At 43.3% G+C, this 23,046-nt stretch overlaps 1 protein-coding gene across 2 annotated transcripts; it reads left to right on the top strand.

The window, feature by feature from the left end:
* Positions 1-2,855: 2,855 nt before the first annotated feature.
* KLF5 (KLF transcription factor 5) lies at positions 2,856-22,589 on the top strand. 2 transcript variants are annotated; one of them, XM_058045283.1, is made up of 4 exons: positions 2,856-3,243; positions 6,177-7,056; positions 8,161-8,220; positions 20,671-22,589. In XM_058045283.1, the coding sequence occupies exons 2-4, from the start codon at positions 6,189-6,191 to the stop codon at positions 20,847-20,849; spliced, it is 1,107 nt and encodes a 368-aa protein (XP_057901266.1). In that variant the 5' UTR covers positions 2,856-3,243; positions 6,177-6,188; the 3' UTR covers positions 20,850-22,589. The 2 variants fall into 2 exon arrangements, with proteins under 2 accessions (XP_057901266.1, XP_057901265.1); XM_058045282.1 differs by lacking the exon at positions 2,856-3,243 and adding an exon at positions 4,110-4,334.
* Positions 22,590-23,046: the final 457 nt, after the last annotated feature.

Here is a 23,046-nt window from a genome sequence, read left to right as displayed (position 1 = left end):
CTCCATATGGTCCATCACAGTATTTCTGGTACAGTGAAATGGAAAACGGGAACTGGGCTTGCCTTTCATAAGCCAAGGAAACACCTCCGTAAGCGAATCCTGAACCAGCAGGAGATAAAGGTGCACAGGAATAGACTGTCATTTCATGATTTCCCACATTGGCTTCAACAGAAAGTCACCCTGCTGCATTCCTTGGTGTGGTGCTGCTGGATTATATAGCGCGAGTGGCATTCGCAGAGCCTGTCATGAGTTAGGATGGTACCTCGTGGCTGGTGCAATCCTGTCTTCAGAGGAAAGTTAGCACGAGAAAAATAATGACTTTCTTAAAGTAAAAGGATTGTGCAGGCTCTTTGGAAAGTTAGAAGTAAAAAGAGAAACCATTTCTTGCCTTGGGGAGATGGAGTCTAAAGAGTGGCCAAAAGTACAGACAGCTACTCTTTTGTAAGTAGCAAAGTTCATGCCCACTGCTCTAGTAAATTTACGTGAAAAAATGAGGTGGATATTTGCTGAATCAGAACAGGCCTCTCGATGTGTTTAAAGCTCCTGAAATTATAATCAGACATCTTCCTGTGGCTTTCAAGCCTAGCTTAGTTCAGCTGAGGTCCTTGGTTTTCCCTCACCTCACCATTATGAGCCACTTGTCCACGTCTTTCCAGTCCTTCCCTATGCCTCCAAACAACACGTGCAGGTCCCTGTAACTCCGGCCCTCCTCTTCCAGCAGGACAGTGTGACAAAAGCACCCTTCCTAAGAGGTATGTCTTATGGAGTGGTGCGTTAGGAAACCAGAGAGCCTGTCTCCATCCTGGCCCCCCTGCTGAACTCCCTTGCTCCCAACCCCACTCCCACAGGCAGTGCTCGGCTCCTCCACTGCCAAGCTCCCAACTGCCTGGGACTTGACATTTGTTCTTGTTTTCTCCTGTCTCCCCTAATGGGCACAGCACTAGTAAGCGAATAGGAATGTACAGAACAAGAGAGTTCAAAGTAATTGAGTCTACATTCATTCAGAAAGCCTGGATCCTTGCCCGCTCAGAACCTGCAGCATCCACATAGTTTCAGAAGGTTTAACCCTTTTCCCCTGAAGCCGGCAATGCTCTCTGGAGCGCAGAGTGTTGCTCTTCTCTTGCCCCTGACTGTGGACACTGAAACGTGTCTTTCACATACCTAGCTCTAGGTGTTTACCAATCCATGCTTTATTCCTCCTTTTCTGTGCTCTGCGGGACAATAACTAAAGACCTTGAACTGTCATTTTTAGAAGATGCAACTTGTGTTGCAGAGGAATGATCACTTAGCAAAACTACTAAACATATCTGCCTGAAGTCTTACTTGCACAAACAGGGCTGTGCTGGGTTGAAAACAGCTTACTCAGTTTTCTGCTGCAAATTCATCTGTTAAGGTGTAAGTTCATTTCTACCTCAGTGTGAAAAAACAGTGAAGAATTAGAAACGTTCCAAAATTATTACAGCTGTAAACTCCTTTTTTTTTCATTATGATTATGAATTCTTTCATTATGAATTTTTTCATTATGATTAAATTAAACAGATTCTCATTTCAATTTCATTTAGGAGATCATATTAGTTGACAGCTTATTATTGACTTTAAATTTCTAAATAAAAATTATTTGTATAAAGAAGTTTAAAATCTAGTAACAATGGGAATTCTTGAAATGACCTATTAAATAATTTTTGTGTCTGGATCTAAAAGTGCATTTACACTATCTGTAAAATAAGTAGTGCAGCAATATGTAGGTCAGATAAGCAGTGAATCTGAGCAGGAACAAGAGCCTATCAGACTTTCCTGTTTAATTGTTAGTTATAGTAGAAAAGTCAAAATAAAAAATTGCTCTTTAAAATTACATAGTCTTTAGTAATTTTCCACTGATTGTTACTTGACAAAAGACTGTAGGACATAGACCATCAGTAGCACAAAAAACATGGTGATGAGATTGGATTTATTCATCTGCAGTTGAGACCTAATTACATCCTTTCTAAAAAATTTAAAACACATTCAGAGATGCTTCTGAAAATGTTTATACACAGAGCTTTACTCTGTGATACCATTCTAATTAACCTGCCAAATCTTCTGCCAGGGCAGGTCCTTTATAAATGCATATACATAAAACAAAGCAAAACAAACAAAAATAATACAAACAAACAAAACTTTTGAAATTACCTGTTTATCATTCACTTAATCAGACGGAAAGAAAACATGCAAATTAAGTATGCAAGTCTTAGAAACACTTCATTTACTGCAGCCACAGGATTCATATAAATGTCTGAAAGTTACCAGGACATGCACAACGTCGGACGCTGCTTTGTCCTACGTTGTGCCTGATTTTTAAGAATTTGTTTCCAGACAGCAAAGTGTAGTATTGCTAGTTTTGCACTTTTAAAGCTGTTAGAGAGCAGTTTATATTAAACTTCTCCTTTCAGATGGTCAAAAACATAGTTTGAAGCCTAACAGGGTTGGCATAAGGGACAAGTCAGGTATTCAAAAAGCACAGTTTGAAGTTTAACCTTACACTAGGGTTATGTGAAGGGCATTCACAAAAAACAAGACATGATTTTAAAATCCGATGGTTGAAACACGTGTTCCTAGGCTTGAGTGGGGAACGAAATGCCAGCCATGAATCTTCAGTGAAGTTGCATATTGCCTAAACGGGAATACGTGTTGGTGTCGGATGGAAAGGAGCCCGCACGGCTTTAAACGCGGCGCTGACGGGAGCAGCCGGATCTACGTTGGTAATAACAAGCATCAAGAGGCTGCATATTGCTAAACAGACAGTTCGTGAAAAGAAATGTTATGCTGAGCTCTTCCCTGGTTCTGTAATTAGCTTTCTGCATGCAGGCTCTGAGACATCCTGCTCGCTGCGGACTGGGCGGCAAAGGGGAGGAGTGCCAGGCTGACCAGGAAAAAAATGCTTTTTTTACGTTTTAAAAAAGAACCTTGTCTGTAAATGATAGGGGATAAAGACGGGGAGGGGGAGGTTGCCAACATTTCTGTGGATTCCCAGACTCTCTCCCTGCAAACCGAAGGCACAGGGCTGGGAGAAAGGTGGAAAGTTTGTGCTTTTTTCCAAAGCTCCACTACATGCTGTACTTTTCCCATACGACGTGAGCCGGTCGGTGTCGCACGAAAGGACAGCGTCCCTCCTTCTTCTGCTTCAGCGAAACATGCGGCAGCTTAGCTCACCGTCCTGTGTCTACGGGGAAATACGCTTTGCGCCGAAACCACACCTCAAAACAAGTAAATAGAAACTTGCCTCATTTCGGTGGGGGGGAGGAGGGGGGGAAAGAGAAGGTTCAATCGTCTCTACCTCTTTTCCTCTACCCGTCTTCTTCGTCCTCTGCGCTATTTCTCTAAAATGCTGGAAAACTTCATTTCCACAGTGTACGGGGTGGGGAGGGGGCGGGTGGATGTGTACTGCCGGGCTGATAATTATTAGCAGCAGGTTTCGAGTACGAGTTGCCTTCAGGACAAAAAATAATAAATCTGAACGACTGCCTTTAAAACCCTTTTGAAGATGAAAGGTAGGACAAGACAGTTGTTTTAAAGTGCCCACATTAGCAGCGCTTCTTTACAAGACTGTAAATAATAGTACAAGCACGAGAGAAGCCCCGGCGGAGCGCCGCACTTGCTGAAAATCCGCTTCCACTGCGGGACGAGCGCCGCGCCGGCCGCTCCCTTCCGGGGACTGCGCCGGGCACCGGGATCGGGATCGGCACCGGCACCGGCACCGGCACCGCTCCGCCATCAGCGCCGCAGCGGGGCAGGGCCGAGGCGGGCCGGGCCGGACCGGGCGGCGGGGAGGAGCTGCCCGCGCTCCCCGTAGGCAGGGCGGGCGGCAGGGCCGGCCCCCAAACCGGGCTGGGTGGGGTATAGGGGGGGCCGGGGGTGGAGTAGGGTGAAATAGAGGCGGGCGTGTGTCACCGGGTAGATACCCGCGGCCAGGTACAGGCGGAGGCACTGACGCTAGCGGAGTGGATGCGCTCTGGGCTGGTGCTCCTGGGCAGTGAGCGCAGAGCAGCCGCCGCCCGCCCGGAGCCGCCCGCCGGTCCCTCGCCCTGCGCCGGGGCGGGCAGCCCGTCCGCGCCGCGCCCGCCGCCAGCCCCATGGCCACCAGGGTGCTGACCATGACCGCCCGCCTGGGGCCCGTGCCGCAGCCCGACGAGCCGGTGTTCGCGCAGCTGAAGCCCGTGCTGGGGGCCCGGGAGGCAGTGATCTTCCCCGGAGAGGACCTGAAGCAGCAGCAGCCGCCGCCGCCGCCTCAGCAGCAGCAGCAGCAGCAGCACCCGGCGGGCGGCGGCGCGAACCTGCCGGCGGAGGAGATGGTGCAGGTAGGCAGGAGCAGCGCTCACGGCCGCCGGTGGGCACTCGGTGCTGCCCGCGCGGCCCCGGAGCCGCGCCCCGGCCGGAGCGGCCGCAGCGGGGCGGGCGGGACTGGGTGGGGCCGGGCTGCGGGGCGAGGGCGGCGGGCACCCAACTGCGGGGCCGTGGCGGCAGCGGCAGGGTGAGCGTGTGTGTGTATGTGTATGGGTTCGTGTGTACGCGTGTGTACGGGGAGCGGCCACGCCGCCCATCCCGCCCGTGCGGAGGGAGAGCGCTCCCGTGTTCCCGCCGGCGGAGCGCGGCCAGGCGGCGGGGCCGTCCCGGCGAGGCGGGGGGAGCCGGGCTGCCCCCGCCAGTGTGTTGAAAGCTACAGCTGCTGCCTTCGCACTTGCCCGGCGGCAGAATTAGAGCGGCCGCCTGTCCTCCTCGCCCACGCAAGGAGTCATGTTCGGGGGGCGGGGGGGTGAGCGCACGACTCGCTGGTAACGGGGACTTCCCAGGACTTGGTGCCTGTCCCAGGAGGCCGTTTGGGAGCGGATCCGCAGGCAAACAGCTGGAGGAGCTAAAAGCGGGAAGGTGCCGACCGCAGCCGGGCTCCAGCCCGCGGACGTGCCCGCTCCAGGGGCGGCGCCCTGCGAGGCACCGGCGTTGCCCCGGTCGGCGGAGAGGGAGCCCCGGTGCCGGGCAGCGCTCTGCCGGGCGCTGCCTTTCGGTGGTGTCTTCCCTAAGGAGTAAATAAGTCCCCGTCTTCAAAGCGAGCTGCCCTCGACTCGTAAACAAGAGCTGGAAAAAGTAGCCTGGCATGTCGGGGCAGATCCAGATCAAAGGGACGGGAAGGCGGCTGTGTTTGTTTGTGGTGTTTACCGGGGGTCTTTGAAGAAAGGTCCTAAAATCCTCTTTCGGGCTGAACAGAGTTGCTGTTTGTCAGCTGCTTTCGCTTGCGGGGTGCTAAACGGGTCTGGTATGAGCGCTCTCTTGACAGGGCAGGGGGGAATGTAGCATTTGCCCACTGAGGACTGCATGGTAAATGTTTTGCCGATGACTGTACACCAGTAATGTATAGGGCTCCAGCCACCCACGGATTCCCTCGCACTACCGTGCTAAGAGGGTGATTTTCCAGTAATTAAAGAGCTCTCCGAGAACCGAGGCATGGATAGGGACATGTTTATCACGCTATTAGACAATTACACACTGCACAGATTATTATTGGTTTAAGTGTAGTCCTGGAGACACTTTACACAAAGAATACTCTTATGTAGTCAACCCGTCTCCCATTTATTCGATATTATTAGTAACTTTACACTTCGGTGTTCTATTTCTAATTAAATCCCGTTCTTCTAGGGATGAAAAATCATGGAAGTATGTTATATATATATAAACATTATTTGAAGTATTAGTATTCAGATAGTCAGCTGAGGATGTGGCTTTTACAGTTAGCATTTCAAAGAGAAGCGGGTGAAACAGATAGGCAGTCACCCTGCTCGGCAGTGAATTCCAGAGCAGGAGATCTGCAGATTAGGCACAGCGCCTGTCACTTCTGCGCCTCACACTGTCTTTTAGGCATAAAAGATGAAAAGTTTGTGTATGCTGAAACATCAGATCTGTCTCAATGTGTGAACGCTTTGTACCGTGACTTTATCTCCTTGTCCTTGATGATGTTGATCAGCGTGCTGATTGTAAAATCAAGCAGGTTTTCATTAGCGTGAGCATTCATAACTTCCTCTTTAGGTGTCTTGCGGCTGGATGAACAGTATTGCCTTTTATTTGTAAAGCCTCACATGACTTGGATGCCATCATCTTTCTTAGCTGGTAACAAATCATGTGGATTATGGTCTGTTTTGTCTTTGTAGACGAGATGTGAGATGGAGAAATACCTGGCACCTCAGCTCCCGCCCGTTCCCGTCATCCCTGAACATAAGAAATACAGAAGAGACAGTGCCTCAGTTGTAGACCAGTTTTTCACCGACAGCGAAGGGTTGCCTTACAGCATCAACATGAACGTCTTCCTGCCCGACATCAGCCACCTGAGAACGGGCTTGTACAAATCTCAGCGACCCTGTGTAACCCACATCAAGACTGAGCCGTCTTCAGTCACCATCTTCAGTCACCAGAACGAAACTACTGCCCCTGCCCCTGCTCCCACTCAGGCCCTCCCAGAATTTACCAGCATCTTCAGCTCCCACCAAACCCCCGACGTGAACAACATTTTCATCAAGCAGGAGCTTCCTACTCCCGATGTGCATCTTTCCATCACGCCCCAGCAAGGCCAGCTCTATCAGCTCTTGAGCTCGCCGGATTTAGACATGCCCAGCGCCGCTCCCCAGGCGGCCGTGATGGACTCCCTCAGCAATGTCTCCATGCCCTCAGCCATGGCGGGCCTTAACACGCTCTCCTCGGCTGTTCCACAGACTGCAATGAAACAGTTCCAGGGCATCCCCCCCTGCACCTACACCATGCCAAACCAGTTTCTGCAGCAGCAGCAGGCCACTTACTTCCCTCCTTCACCCCCAAGCTCAGAGCCTGGAAGCCCAGACAGACAAGCAGAGATGCTGCAGAATTTAACCCCTCCTCCGTCGTACGCCGCAACTATAGCTTCCAAGCTGGCGATTCACAACCCGAATCTACCAGCAACTCTGCCCATAACCCCCCAGAACATCCAACCTGTCAGATACAACAGGAGAAGTAACCCAGATTTGGAGAAAAGACGTATCCACTACTGTGACTACCCAGGTAAGCAGTCTCTGCCAGAAAACCCCAGCTCTTGTAATAAAATTTTTAAAAAGTGTGAATAATAATGTATGAGGTATAAGTGGTTTTCTTTAGCTGTGGTCTACACCTAGGGAGAACCAAATAGTTATTTGTCCAAGTAGAATTTGTCTTCATTGTTATTTTCAGTGGAAGATTCTCACATTCATTAAATAAATTGGTATTCTTCATGTCATTTGTCATTCTCTTGAGCTCATTTTACCATGTTAAAAAATAGAGACTCTGTAGAAAATAAAAAAATAAAAATTTTGGGCTTTGCTAGTCTAGATCAGTGTCACTGTCCAGTATTCATTATGGAGCAGAGGCCCACTTTGTCCAGTGCAGTACAGCTCTCTTTGAATTTTCTGGCACTGCAAGAGTAATTTCAGCTCTCAATAGCCGAGGCCACAGCCATTCTTCCCTGTTATGAACAGGGGATTCAACTGCCCTCATAAATCCATAAAAACCATCTCTGAAAATCGTCTGCAGATGGATTGCCTTCTGCACTGGAGGGGAAGAGGGATCTGACGGGAAGGTGTGCTGCGGTGTACGTGATCCCAGACACAGGGCGTGCACACCCGCTGTGAGCGCAGAGGGAAATTGCTGCTCCCCCTTTGCCAGCTCTGGCTGCCATGTCACCCATTCCGTGTGCCTTACAGTAAATGCCCAGTGAAGGAGTTGTGTTGAGCCCTGGGTGACAATGACATGGACTCTGGCTTGATCAGGTCCTCTTGGAAATTAAAAAAAAAAAATAAAATAATCCCCCCCTGCTAAGTTGTTGACTTAAGTAGCAGGTGTTACTGTACATAGATTGTAGCAGCCATTGGCCTATATACTACATTACAAAGCAGTAAGTCGACCAGAAACATACATGTTTTTTCTCTTTTCCATGTCAAGCAACATATCTCTAGGAGCATTCTATATAGAATTTTGCTTCTAAATGCCAAAAATTACGCCAAGAAGTAGTAAACTTAAATGTGTCCAGATAGTATCCCAGCACTGAATGAGGAAATTTAAACATAGTGTGGAGTGTTTTCTGTTCTCCCTACTGAAGCCTCTTTGTTTTTTTTTTGTTTTTGTTTTGTTTAGGCTGCACAAAAGTTTATACAAAGTCTTCTCACTTAAAAGCGCACCTGAGGACTCACACAGGTATGTATGCACTCGCCCTCTCGCTGTCTCTCGTTCGTCGTGGCTGATGCGGTTTCTGACAAAGCAGGGACGCTGCGTCTGCCAGCTTCTCCCTGCTTTCTCTGGGGTGGTGTGGACAGACTGGCAGCTCAGCTACAAAATACTTGAGGATTGGTCAGTGAGAAGTAAAATTTGTTTTATTAATGCAGTTTTGTTAAACCTCAGTGGAACTCAAAATAGCTGACAACGAGGTAGATGGAAACTTACCTTTCAGTCTAAAATGCCATTGAAGTGTTAAAAGAAAAAGCTTTTTTCCTTCCCGACTAGTGAATTGAACATAGTAAAGATGTTTTACTTTTGAAGATGTATCTGAGTAGATAGAATTTTCTGGCTTGGGCTTTCTTTCTGAACTTTTGGGATTATTTAATCTTAGAATTTTTCACAAATGTCATGAAAACTCCGAAGATATGTCCATTTACTTTGTACTTGGCATTAAGTGGGCTTTATTATTTTTTATGAAAGACAAGTGGTTCTCCATGTTTATTTTTTTAAAAAAAGGACATAACTTTGATTTTTTTTAATTTTTCATTTTGTTGGGAAAAGACATCAAAATGAAGAAAATTAAAAGTGTCAGTGTGTCACAGCTGTTTTTTTGTACCCTGATCAAACTCTGCTTGCAGCTACAGAGGCCGCCCCTGTTCCTGGACCCGCAAGGAGCAGAGCTGGGGACGGTGTTGGTTGTGTGGGTGCAGGAGCTGAGAATGCTGAGGACAGTGGCTGGGAGGTGGAGCTGCCCCAGATGCTCTTCCCAAGTGTTCACCTGCTGAGGCAGGGGGGAGAAGGAGAGAGGGAGGGAAGGAAAAACACACAGCTCACCACCAGTACGCCTGAAACTGTTAAGGACGGTTCTTTGCTGGGATCTTGGTACAGAACCACTCATGCTAAATCGGTGAAAAGCACATGACTGATTTTGTAAAGAAATTAAATGAAAGGGACTGTGACTCCTGTTTTTAGAAGTGAGTGTGAACCCTGGTTCTTTTATGCATGGGTTTAGAATGAGAGCAAAACCCGAGTCTCAGTCCAAGCAACTTTGTTATTGAAGCAGACTGTGCCATTCAAGGAGTGAGTTTTCACCTAAGCTTAAATCAAAACTTGTCCAGAGCTATGATCTAACAAAATGTTTCACTATCTCTATGGAAACAAGGCCTTCTGTTCAGCAGCTATTGTAAATGGATTGTTAGATTGTGGTAAATAAGTTATGTCCATGCTAAGTGTTACTAAGGAAATCTTGTTTTCAGAAATGAAAGTTACCTGTGTTGTACAGTGAAAAATTAAAAGCAAGTGTAGAAAATTATTGTTTTGCATTAGTGACAGGCTAAGCAGCTAAGCACCAACGCTGTTAAAACTATTCTTACTATATAATCACTTGCTAGTAGTAAGTTTAGTAAGAAAGGAATATTTTCATGAGTCTGTAAATCTGAGTGGTATGATAGAATCCCACTCTATGAAGTTTAATAAACAATCTGTAAATTTAAGTGTATGGTTTCCACTTGCGCACTTCAGCCAGGAACTAAATACCAGTTTTAAATATCTTGATTGCTATTATAAAATAACTAGGAAGAGAGATAAAAGCAAAGCTTTGGTCTAAACATTAACACTACATAGTCAGCATTTGAAATGAATGCTTTTCCTTTTTTCAATCCATTTCTATCTTTTTCTGTGCCTTGAGTGGTAATGACTTCAGGGTTTACAAAGTTAGTTCTTGTATGCATAGAAATACATACCTCATGGCTAGCATACATTGCTTAGGGTCACTAATGTTTATTGTTGCCTTCAGTTTTTTACCTAGAAATGTGGATAAAACGTGCAAAGGTCAGAGGAGCTGATGTATTCATGGAAACAAGAATGTTGTTTTAGATAAAAATCTAGTGAACTTAAGCAGGTCTGTAATACAAAGGGTCTTCTGGGGAGGTGAATGAAGGGATAAACTGTCTAAAGCGTGCATTACATGCAAGAATGCGAGTCCGTATCCTGTTACCTGCAGTATTTCAGAGTTTGGATTAGTTTAACTCTCCTGAATATTCACTTCATACTTGAAGATTTCCAGCAGCGATTCTGATCTCTGTGTTAACATACGATTGAAGTGTGTTTCAAGAGCCAGATCTCTGACTTAATGTTTGATCGATTAAGGAATGCTAAAGTAAAGGGGTGCAAACTCAGGGAAATCTGTGGAGTTGCTCAGCCTTCCCCAGGACTGCAGGGGAATCTTGCTATTGATCTCTGCAGGGATCAATGCTGAGGGCTAAATTAGGGGATGTGTATCCCATCCCCCCAGAACTGTGAATTCATACAGCACTAATAAGTTTTGATTTTTCAGTTTTAAAACATTTTTAAAGGACTTTGTATGAAGCTTTTACCTTCAAAGTCTAAAGCAAATGTCACGTAAGCCGTTTTAATAAAGTTGTGTGTGATATTCTTTCAAATCCCTTCAGGGATAGCAGACCTGTTTATCTGGCTAAACCCGTTCTTTAGTAATCATGGACCACTGAAGTTGTTCTCTCCTTATTCTTAGTTTCTTAACAATACCTTTTAAAATTGGCTGCAGTTTCTCTCATCCCAACCACTCCCCGCCCTTCTCAGCAATCTGTCATCTTAAAATAAAAGAGCCTGAAGCAAAGTTTGTCTGCCATTAAAAGTCAAGACAGACCTCATGGTTTTCCTTTTGTATTGGAAAATCTCAACCTTTTCACAGTACTTATTTAGCAGCCTTTCTCTTCTGAAAGGCTTTCCCTGGGTTTAGTAGATGATCTTTGAGAACGAACCTAAAGGAAATGTTACTTTTGATGGATGGAATGTAGGCTGTAGTATATTTTTTCTTAGTTCAGATGTGAACATACTGGCAGACTTTATAAATTACATCTAAAAAAAACTATAGGGAATGGGCAAGAGAAAAATCCCATATCTTCTTAGGTGTTCCCAAGCTGTTTACCTTACACCAGGTCAGGTGGTATAAAGTGATATAGTTATGCTGATTTAGTGTAGTTACATTGGACTCTTGCTGTTGATCAGGAATCCGGTATTCCTGCTAAGAGCCGAGATAGGGTTATGTATTTGTACTGGTTGCTGAAGCAGACACACATTTTTCTTTCCCAATATAATGCTTTACCATTTGTTCATGATGAAATAAATTTTAGTTGGTAAACTGGCAACCCCAAAACAGAATATGAACAAAAGTTTGAGTGTTGAAAAGATACAGAACATTTCCATGCAGTTCTGGAGCAGGTGTGTGGTACATTTTGATACCTTAAAAAACTTCAATATGATACCTGAATTTGATGTTTGTTACTTCTGAAACAGGTTAAATGGTACTCAGTATTTTAAAGTACTTATTAGAACATCTTTCAAAACAGGTGGAATTTTTGACCTTTTGAAGCAGATGGTTTCTTTTAAAATAATGTTACCTGTTCGTCATGCAACAAGTTTTGTTTCGTACCCGGCGTTGTGCAACTGCAGTATCTAATGTGTGAGGAGGTTGTGCATTTATCACAGGCTGTTCAGCAGCAAAGCCACCTGAAAGCTCGGGCATAACAGCTCTATGTCCAAACTGAAACGTGTGCCAAATCTCTGGGAAAAGCAGTTATTTGTGTATTGCAGATAAACTTCATTCAGTTCTTCTGCCATGCGAGTATATGCACATATCCATATCACATAATCATTTGGAAACCGTGGTCCTATAACGTATCCTTTTAGGTTTCTTTATGTGCCAAACGTTTGAATTGTGGATGTTGACTGTTGGCTGTGCAGGCACCTGGAGTCCCATGCCTGTACACTACCTGTAGTGCTGCAGAACAGCTGGCCACAGAGTCAGTGGGGAGGTTAATTATTTCTGTGAGCAGCTGCACACTTCAGAATTGTGTATGTTTTTAAGAGGAAAATCTGTGATTGTTTTGAACACATCGAGGCACGCGCATTGAGGACATTTTCCAGCTGCGTACTGGTTTTCCGTATACAGAGTCTTTGTACAGGCATGTTCTCTGGTCACATGATGGGCTTGCCATTAATAGTTTCTAGCATTAACTGCAGAACTATTTCATCTCTATCTATAGATCTAGCTTGTATTTGGTGATGGGAAGTGGAAGCCGAGATAACTCAAGAGAAATGGCATTTCCCTAATGAGATGCACTCAAAATACTTCCACTGTCCCTGGTTATTTCAAATGTTTATATAGGCACAGAGCAGCTGCTGACTTGTGCGGTTTGTCAAGGTGTTAAACGTTTTATTTTATTTTAGATCTCTGCCTCAATAGATCCAGAATTAGACCGATGGTGCATCAGGATTAGAACCAGTTGTAAGCCGTAGACTTCAGCAGTCCCTGGGACTTGGCGCTCTCGGTTCACCATACCTGTATAGGGACACTTGTTCAGGGTGCTGTCATTTGCCCGGGAATTCAGGAAGGGAAGCCTGGTTTGGAAGGGAAGACAAGTAGTAGTTGGGCTCGTGCTGGAAGAAAAGCACAAATGAATTCAAATCATACCGAGACTTGCGTGCGGGATTCTCTTCATGGTGTGCAGATGAGGAATGGAGGCCCCAAAAGACTCTGCCTTGCACATGGTTGCAGCCATAGCAATTCTTACCCTGAAATCTTGAAAACAGCAATTAAGTAATGCTTCTGTGCAGATCCAGCTTCTTTGACCTGTTAAATGGGTGAGTTGCATAGATTACATTTTAAGGAGCTGTCAGTAAATGCCATCATTGATAGAGACCATAAGGAAAAGTGGAAGAGAGTTAAAGAAAACTGTTGACAAAGTGCATTAAAGTGCAGTGTTGCTAGACACTGCTGAAGGGTATGTTAGTATCTTTTATTTATGAATTCTGCTAAATCCATTAGTTGCCTGTGTGAGAAATGGAAGTACATTATTTTCCCGTGCAAACCACAGTTTAAGGGAAAATAATGCATTTTTTTCAAACACTTCATGAATGATCGCAGGCCTTGGGAATAATTGATCTGGTTCTTTATCTGCAGTTATAAGCAGAATGGGAAGTGTTTGAATGTGTTGCTCAAAAGAGGTTGAAATGTTAGCAGCATAAAACTAAATTTTATGTAAACATTACTGATCATTCTCACTGGTATCCACCATAAAACTTCTATGAAGCAGGAATTAAATTCCGAGGTGTCAGGTGAGGGAATTCCAGTTAGATTTTAGATATTGGAAAGAAAAGCCTAATATATTCTTTTTGATTAAAAGCCTAGAAAGTCCCTCTAAGCATGACAGCTTAAAAAAACTGTTGTTTCTGTCAATTGCTCCCTGAGAGGATTAAACTTCAGTTCCAGGATATTTGATTCTTGATAAGGAAACTGTTGACCTAAGAGACCAGCTTTAAATATAGTTCAGTTTGAGACCGCCCTACATAGGCTAATAGTCCCAAGATTCACAGCAATTGCCAGTGATTAAAACTTTCCATTATTTGATCAGACATTCCTTATTGTAATTAATTTCTGAGGCTTGACTGGGACGACTGACTCCCAGTTCCAGGCAGGGTAGCGTGTTGTTTGTTAGATGACCTGCACCTCCCATTGGTGAAAGATTAGAAACATTTAAGTAATGTCCTAGTTTAGTCTGAGTATCTTGGTAGCAGCATTCCTGTCCTGTCAGGGTACATTATTTATATTCAGAGATCTCTTAACAACTCTGATTAAGGACATATTAAAACCTTTGATTTTGGCGAGTGCACAGTGCTTTGCTTTGAGTTAAAATGCCTTTAATGTATTGCTTTTTTTTCTTTTGCCGTATGTGTGCATACAGTAGATGGAGATCTGGAAGTTTAGAGTATGCTTTTAATAAATTCCATTTTAAGAGCGCCTCTTATCTGACTGTACAAAAGCCAGTGTTATTGGTGAAAGAGCTAAAGAGCAGTTCTTGTACCACAGGCATAGGTGTGGAAATGTGTTCTTCAGCACAGGATGTGTAGACACAGCCGTGCACCCTAAATGGCATGGATTTCTTATAAACCTACTTAAAAAAATTCCTTTTCTCTGTGTTTGCATATCTCCTTGAAGAGAGACCACCTCTGTTAAGACAGAATGTTATACCAGAAAGAAAATAAACCATTGCACAGGGCAGTCAAGATTCCCCACTAATCCTTGAACAGCATAAGACAACACTTAGCAAAATAAGTGTGCTTCTAGCACTGGTGGGAGTGCTGAGAAGGTAATGCCTTCTGCACCTCTGCAGTCAGACAGTGAATTCCTTTGGCTGTCCTCTTTGATCACCAGTGAGTTATCTTTTATTCCTGTTCGTGCTTCATTTATCAGTGACCGGACTTTGTGCTGAGCTCAAAGCTCTCTGTTACAAAATTCCTTAAAATGCTGTTTCATTGTGAAGGAGTATTTAATAGTACCCCTTTAGCCACTGCTATAGCAGGCATGGACCTTATTGCATTTAGAGGTGTGCTGCATATGCTGCTCATTCATACCATTTGTGGATGGTTGTTTCAAGGGCTACGCTTGTTTTGTCACACACAATTAGCTGGATGTAACTGGCTTGCTATCAGTCCTCTCATCCATCTCCATCTTGGACAACTGAGAATTTTAGTACACTAAAGATCTTTTAAACAACTGAGGGATTACTTATTTTGAAAATCCAGCTTTTTGTTCTTTCTCAAAAAAAACCCCAAAACCAAACCTAGAAACTGCTTTTAATGATGACTACAGCACTTAGCACTTAGTCAATAAGAGAAAGAAGATCTGATTTTAGGTAAATGTTGAGAGCAAAAAACTTCTGAATGCTTGCAGACACACACCCCAGTAACCCAGTCAGAGTATAAAACTATGGTGCTGTTAGCTAGGGAAACACTATTTCAAAACAGAAAAAACATTTCATTTGTTCTTATTATTTCTAAAATTTGAGGCTATAGCATATCAGGAAATTACAAGAACTGATGTTAATATGAAAAATTTGAAAACAAATGTGCCAGAAATCTGTGAGACAACATAAATCTTTCAATAATCTGTTTTAAAGCTGAACATGATAAAGGTTATGCACATAACTGGTGCAGTTTTGATACAGAAACTTCTGCTTTGCCACAATTTTATCACACCTGCCCAAATATTTTTAAGGCCAACCACTTGCTGCTAGAAATAGTTCCATAATAAGCACAAGTAATATTAAAATGATTGCAAGACTGGAGGCCGGGGTGGGGGTGAGGGGGGGCCTGTCTTTATACTTTTATACCCTTATGAGCTGTAATCAGGAGTTGTGATTTTGGAGTCTCTGAAAAGTGTACTATTTGTTATTCCTTAAGGGAGCTCCAGACTCACTGCTCTGACAGAAATCTCTGATAGGAAACAAGTGAAGTTGCAGGCATTGGCTGGTGTAATATCTGTATTTGGATTTCTGCATACCAATAGAGTTACCTAACTTTAGGTTTGAAAATCCAGCCCTTGCTGTTTACAACTTTTTTTTTTAAAGAAAGCCGTCCTGGCAGCGAATTGCAGAAATAAAAGTAAAGTCATACGACTCTTTGATGAAATAAGGAAGCTTATTTTCTTATTAATGGGGAGATTCATCAATAATGGAGTCTGTCAGTGACTTGTTTTTTCCAAGCAATTTTAAACAGAAACACGTTCTTGAGCAGAGGCTGCGTGTTGAAGATAGAGGGTGTCTTCAAAATGACCGTGTCTCCCCCCAACACGGGTGGCACTGTGCCTTACCCAAATGAGCGTGGCCACGAGGGTCACTGCCAGCGACTAGAACTAAACGTTAGGAAAGCCATTGGTGCGTTTTGACACAACTGAATCAGAAGATAAATTAAAGGAAGAAGAGGCAACACAGTGTGTGTACTTTACTGGTCCAGACCACTCTCCTGTGGTATTGATAAGAAACCCAAGATCTGCTGGGGGAGATTTTATCTGTTGAAGCGGCTGGCTCGTGTAGCACGTTATATGTAGACATCTAAATGTCTTTTGGATGTCCTGGTAATCTCACAGCATTATGAATAATTTTTTTTTATAACAAATAGACACTTTGGAAGCAAAATAGTCTCCTTTCAGGTTAAACTCCCTTATCTCTTGCTGCGTGCTTTCTTTAAAGACCTTCCAATCTAAACATTAGGGCTTAAAATTTCTGTGCTCAAATACAAGTCTCATTCTCATGCTCCACAAATGTATGTTTTTTAAACTGGAGAATGGATGCATATTAAGAGCTCAAGAACTTCAAAATATATTTTGTGATGTATAAGCCTAGCAAAATATTTTAAACCATTGATACTGGAAGGAGGTTGTGCAGAAATCCAATTAAACTTATGAAATCCCTATCCTGTTGAAGTATAATTTAAAGGAAAGCAGTTCTGTTTCCCAGAAGTGCTGTGTATAATATTTCTGGCTTGGGAAGAAAGGATTGGAGTGTGCTATTTGGCTGGAAATCGGTACCAGCTTCCTCCATGGTGTTTTAGTTGAACAGTGTTGACATTCTAAAAAATCCCGTGGAAGCTCCCCTGAAGTGGAGGAGTTAGCTGTTTTCTTGCTTTTACAGTGAAATATCTGTTTGATACCATGGTCGTGTTCCAGTAACTGAGCTGTACTGCTCTCATGTTTGATGACCAGTGGCATTCTTGGTTTAACACCCTATAGAAGCCCTAAATTGCTGGAGGAAAACCAAATACTTCTGAAACTTTACAGCTACTGTATTTTGCACAATCATAAAAGTAAACAAATCTTACATTACTATGTAGCCAATGAAAACAGTGGATAAAGAGTTCAGTGTCCCTTGTTGTGTATACCTGCGTTTTTTTAAAAATAAGTCTTCAACGCAGATTTCTCCAACCTTCAAAGTCAGCGCAGCAAAGAAGTAGGATCACTTCAGAAAAATATGTGAGGCTCTTTTCCCCTTGTTTGCAGGAACTTAAGACCAAATTCTTATTTCTGCTAAATGACAAAAAGCATGTGTATAGGTTGAGAGAGAGAAAACACTACCAGCTAGTTGTTCTGCTTGCTCTAAAGGAGTGAAAATTAATCTCCACCTACTTTTTTTTACCCCCCCCCCCCTTCCTCCTTGCCCAAAAGGAAAACATTTGAAATTGATTCAGTTCTTAAATAAAACTTTCCAACGGAAACTAGCATTACAAACATAGATATTCAGTATTTTACCCCTAGGATTTATTCAAAATAATCCGGGCTCTACACTGGAACTAAAAATATATTTTCCAGTTCTCACTGTTGGCCAAAGCAGGGGTTAAAAGCAGCGTTCTGGCTTTAATTTCCAGTACATAAAAGTAACACTATTAAAACAATCTGAGTAAGGCACCAGCTTGTTCCTGTGCTCATCCCCTGAGCAGTGCTTGGTTTAGCTCAGGTCGGCAGCAGTCTGCCAGCAAGGAGGAGTGGTGCTGTTCTGCATGGCACTGCCTGAGCTCTTCCCGGAGCAGCACTGGTGTCCAGGATGATTTGCGGCTGTGGCAGGCAGTGGTGTGCCCATGGCAGTGTGGTGAGCTGCTGAGCAGTGTCTCTGCAAAGTTGGGTGCCCTGGGGTTTGATGGGGTCCTGGCATGGGACTCAGCATTGGGCACAGGGATTGCCTGGGAGGCTGTGGCACCCAGCGGGGCACAGGGATTGCCTGGGGGGCTGTGGCACCCAGCAGGGCACAGGGATTGCCTGGGGGGCTGTGGCACCCAGCAGGGCACAGGGATTGCCTGGGAGACTGTGGCACCCAGCAGGGCACAGGGCTCGCTGCTCTTGGCACGCCGGCACTTCCTCTGCCAGGAGCCCTCACAACACCTGCCAACACTGCTCGCGTGTTAGGAAAGGTTTTAACAGGGGACAGCTTTTTTTGTTGCTGTATGGACTATGACAGGGTCAGGTGTCACCTACACAGGACAGCTTTGAGGCTGCTTTTACAGTGCAGCATAGCCCAACACTCAGTAAAAGCTGTATTTCATACCTCCTCAGTGCCAGACTTGGAAACAGATCTTAATCTCTGGGTCCCCATTCCAGTCTGGTCTGGATATTCCTGGGCATTTGTTAACTAGTGCTGTTTTCCTGCCCTCTATACCTTCCCTGTCATTCCTTGTATAATCCTGCAAAACACAAGAAGAAGCATTTGGAGTAGATGGAGGCCTGACTGTATATGCTCTCCCTGGCCAGCGAGGGTCTCAGGCTCACAGCACTGTGAGTTCAGCATCAAGTATAATGTGGCAGCTTTGAGTGAAAACTTTTAAAGAAGAATTTAAAGGAAACAGGGAGAAAAGAAGAAAGAATGGAGGAAAATAAATAAATACATTGTCCCTAAATTAAGACATTTCAAATACAGGAGTAATATTTCTGTGTAACCTCTGAGTGTGCACATGTGCCTTAACACAAAATGTTCAAAGATCATCTCCCTGGCGCTGTGCCTTTAGATCAAAACCACAGGCTTTTACAGCCTCCACTGTTAACCCAATTAAAATACATTGAGGATCATCTTTATAGTGCAAAAGATCCCTCACTGAATAGGGACCTTTCCTGTTATTCTACTCTGAAGATCAGATTTGTTCTCAGCTGGAGTCATTGGTGTTAGAAAAGCTTACACACCATGTTTGAATGAAATTTGTATTTTAGCCTACAGTATGTGTTTCATGGAGCAGAAAAGAACCCTATGTGATAGATCATTCCCATCTTCAATCAGCATCAGAGTTTACTCTGAGTAAATTCAGCTGTGACACAAATCTGTGATGATTTCTGTTCTGATTTGTGATCCACCAAATAATTACAAATTCTGTGAGAGGTGATGCCAGGCTCTTGTCTTTCCTAAGAAATGTTATGTTTCTACCATGACTTCAATAAATCCCAGTTGCTGTTGATGCAAAGAGATTGTTGGTTAGGTGAGTAGTTAGTTTTTTCTTGAAAAGTTCTAGTTCTGGTTGTGACAACACCAGCCAGTACAAAGTCACATCCCCATTATGGGCAGAGGGTTCGTTCTGCATTCAGTAGTAGATGAAATCTTTCTAGCTGATCAGACGAAGCAGTAGAAACTCCCAGACAAAAGAAGTTTCATAATTTCATCTGCATGATAAACAAGTGCCTTTGAAGAAATGGTTTGGAGCCTCTCAGGTGGTGTTACCTGCATAACTGATGCAGAATAAGCACTCTGATTGCAGGATACCGGTCCCTCTCTTTCTTCCATGTGCGTGTGTGGTAGTGAAACAGGGAAAAGTAGGAGGCACTTCAGTCTGCAGTAGGATTGAGCAGTCAGTGCAAAGGTTTGGGACCAGTGGGGATGTAGAAGATCTGTAAGATGGATTAGAAAGAAATGTTTGAAAAGCTCAGCTTTGGTCGGTTTCTGTTCCAAATGAAGCTACTGCCAAGTGCTTTGATATGCTCGGTTTTCTTTATCTTCTTGACAAACAAGTCAAATTAATACAAAATAATATAGATAGCAATTCACTCTCCCAACTCCAAGGTGTTTTTGTCAAACAACATCAAACATTAACCTCTTTATTTATATGAAGAACATTAACCTCTTTATTTATATGAAGCTTGCTTGTGTGGTGACATCATGCCCACACAAGCTCCTAGGCAGGTGTACATACACGTGCAAAATTCTTATTTCACACAGAAGTCATCATGGCTTTGTGAATCCATATTTCCCCCATTTCAACAAACACCTGTAAATTGTAGGCATGCTTAAAATACTGTGTTTCTAGTTCTAAAATGGATGAACATGAACATTTCAGGTGCCTGGGCCGGTTGCTGCTGTAACACAGCAAGTTTTGAGATGCCATGTTCCTCCCGTGTCAGTATAGACTGCTGAAGACAACAAGAACTTGCCATCTTAAAATATGGCTATTTAAGCACCTGATTAAAGACATTTTACTCTGAAAATGGGTGCTTTGAACTTGGAGGTGCTTTCTCCTATTTATAGCTAGCCCCAGGCAGGATACCACAAGTTTTTATTGCTTGTGACATTTTAGGAAATACTATCCCCGTTGTGTTTGTAGCACACTGTGCCCCTTTCTTCACACATCAGAAGCTCTTGAACAGATCTGCACACTGCAAAGAATCCTTACAGAAATCTTCTTTGCCATTTCAGACCTCTTAAAAAGGCACTGTATAACTTGCCCATTTTTGAAAGGTGCAAGTTAAGTTACAAACCAGTCTTGATTGTCACACGAGACTGCTTTTTTCCCCATACTCCCTCCCATACTGTGGTGAGTGTAAAGGAGCAGGTTTTGGTCTCATGCAGGCTTTTTAACTCTTCATTACTGTACCGTAGCTCTCTCCAATTTGCATGTTTGAAAATTTTGTACATTTTAGTGAGGTATTAAATCCCATTTTCAAGAGCTGAAAAAACAAAGGGGCTGTTAGTTTGGGGCCTGATGCACAGAGCTGTGGATAATGAGGATATGTAATGGGAGAGCAGAGCCGTTCAGTGCGGACTCGGGTCAGTTTTGTGCTGAGGGGTGGCAGCTGATGTTCCATTTCTGCCTGCTCTGTTCCAGGTGAGAAGCCCTACAAGTGCACGTGGGAGGGCTGCGACTGGCGGTTCGCGCGCTCCGATGAGCTGACGCGCCACTACAGGAAGCACACGGGGGCAAAGCCCTTCCAGTGCGCCGTCTGCAACCGCAGCTTCTCCCGCTCCGACCACCTGGCGCTCCACATGAAGCGGCATCAGAACTAGGAGCTGGACTGCTCACGGAGGCTCTCCTGTATCTATGCAATTCCCTATTGACTCTCGACACACAGCTGAAATCAGCTGAATTTTTGAGTGTATCCACTTCAAAAGAGATCTCAAAAAAGAACTGGAAATGTATATTTTGTATATTTATGCTGAAAAAGGGAAGACACTGTATCACAATTGCCAGAGTGTTCAGTTGTTTGTTTGCTTTCATGATGTATATGGCTTTATTCAGCAGGTTTCATCTCTTTGCAAGTATTATATCTCAACACATTGCAGCTTTATACTTTTTTTTTCCTCTTGCAGTGTTTTGACCAAAGCACTGTCATTATTGTGACAATGTTTAGTAAACAAATTAACGAGAGGATGCAGATGAATGCACACAGTGGAAAAGCCATGAACTGTAATCTGTCAGGTTTTTACTGGACATACTTAAGTACATGTGGGTTTTTTTTTTTAATGTTAAGCCGTTCTGTGGATATAAAATACATAGGAAAATTCATAAACAGCCATAGAACAAAGCATTTTGTTCTGTGTGTTGCATGTTTGCTATGACAAAGATTTTGTAAATATGCAAATCAGCTTTTTAGGTTTAATACAAAAGTTTTCTAAGAAACATCTGATAAAAGCAGTTGTTTTACATTTGATAACTTGGCACATTTATAAAAAAAAGTTACTTAAATACCTCTCAAAATAGTACCAATTTAGTCAGATGTTTTGTACCTGTTAACTCAATGGTGTGCACTGAATATTCAAAGCAGGAGTTTGTTTTCAAATTGCGTAAAAGGGCAAAACCCAGAGAATGAACTGTAAAGTAAATGTTGGAAGCTGAAATAGCGGGGATAGTTAAAATGAACACAGAATGTTAAACCTCTTACCATAAGCTAAACTTAGTATCACTTTAAAAAGAAGGATTTAGGATGCAGTTTTCATACATTGACACATTAAGCTGGTTCAGCACCAGTATGATCTAGTTTCATGTGGATATTGGATGTAATTTACTAGAAGGTAAAGGATACAGTAATTTTTTTTTTAAATTACAGTGCAGTTTAGTTAATCCACTGTTCACATTTACACACGCAGGGACAAATTTACTGCTTACAGAAGTAGCTGAAACTCCACGGAAGTCAATTTAATGGTGCCCTTTTATGCTAAAAATGACTTTGATCCACCGTGCTCAGCCTTGAAATAATAGATGGAGGGCCAAAGATGAGGTAGGATTTGGCCAAACAACAGGAGAAAACCAAACAAACCTAAGAAGTGTTGGAACTTCACAAGCCGTAATATTAAGCTGTCAACCAAAGGCTAAAATAGACAATCAAAATACCAAAAAAAAAAAAGGGTCTTGCAGGAAAACCTAGCTTTGTTAAAACTGTTGTTTGTCTTTATTTATTTGTGGTATATGATAGACTCTTCTTTTTTTAAGACAATTTTACGTATACTTGATAAATTATAGTTTTGTTTGTTATAGTTAGAAATGTTGCTCTCAATGTAAATAGTTGACAAACGATGTAAATAATTTTGTAAGGCTTCAAATGTTTATACATGGAAACACATGCAGAAATTGGTTGCTGTTTTGCTTCTTTTGCCTCCCCCCTACCTTATTTTTGTATTGTGGTATTTCCTATGCAAATGATGGAGCAAACAGCTGTATAGTTGTAGGATGTTTTGAGAGAGAATGAAATCGTTTATATATAAAGACTTTTTTTTTTTTTTGCAAAATAAAACAAAGTGCCTAATGTATGTTTGCGTGCATGTGCTTTCTCTAGCTCCTGACCACGAAAGTTCTGTGTTTTGCAGTAGAAGCTGGAAATCATGATAGTATTAAATGAAGAATGTCTATTCTACATAGGGACTGCCTCTTTGGAAAGTACCTGGCACTTCTGCAGCCTGCCCTGATGGAAGTTATACATGGGAAGGGATAAGGGTCGGTGCTTTTCTGCTATCTGAGCTTAAAAGGAAGTGACTGGTTGCCTGAAAAGGGTTGTAGTTGAGCATCCACAGTAGCATGATTGGAAGTGAAAGGCACCTGTTGGGTGTATAGAAGTATACACATTCCTTCATGTTTTCAAAATGGTTAAAATCTATTCACACTCATTGACAGTGTTGCCCAAAAGAAATTTCTCTCCAAAAGGTCCTTTCATGCCCTAGAAAGGGCAGGAAGGTCCCACAGCACTATGCAGTATTAGCACTACGCCTG

Source organism: Melospiza georgiana, chromosome 2, assembly GCF_028018845.1.
Source record: "Melospiza georgiana isolate bMelGeo1 chromosome 2, bMelGeo1.pri, whole genome shotgun sequence".
NCBI lineage: Eukaryota > Metazoa > Chordata > Aves > Passeriformes > Passerellidae > Melospiza > Melospiza georgiana.
Note: the sequence above shows the minus strand (reverse complement) of the source record. Positions and strands in the feature narration are given on the sequence as shown.

Bases quoted from the DNA above. Each gene is read 5' to 3' on its own strand.
- KLF5 (XM_058045282.1), top strand. From the start codon at position 4,110: ATGGCCACCAGGGTGCTGACCATGACCGCCCGCCTGGGGCCCGTGCCG. The intron at 4,335-6,176 runs GTAGGCAGGAGC...TTGTCTTTGTAG, and splicing joins CGGCGGAGGAGATGGTGCAG to ACGAGATGTGAGATGGAGAA. The intron at 7,057-8,160 runs GTAAGCAGTCTC...TGTTTTGTTTAG, and splicing joins CCACTACTGTGACTACCCAG to GCTGCACAAAAGTTTATACA.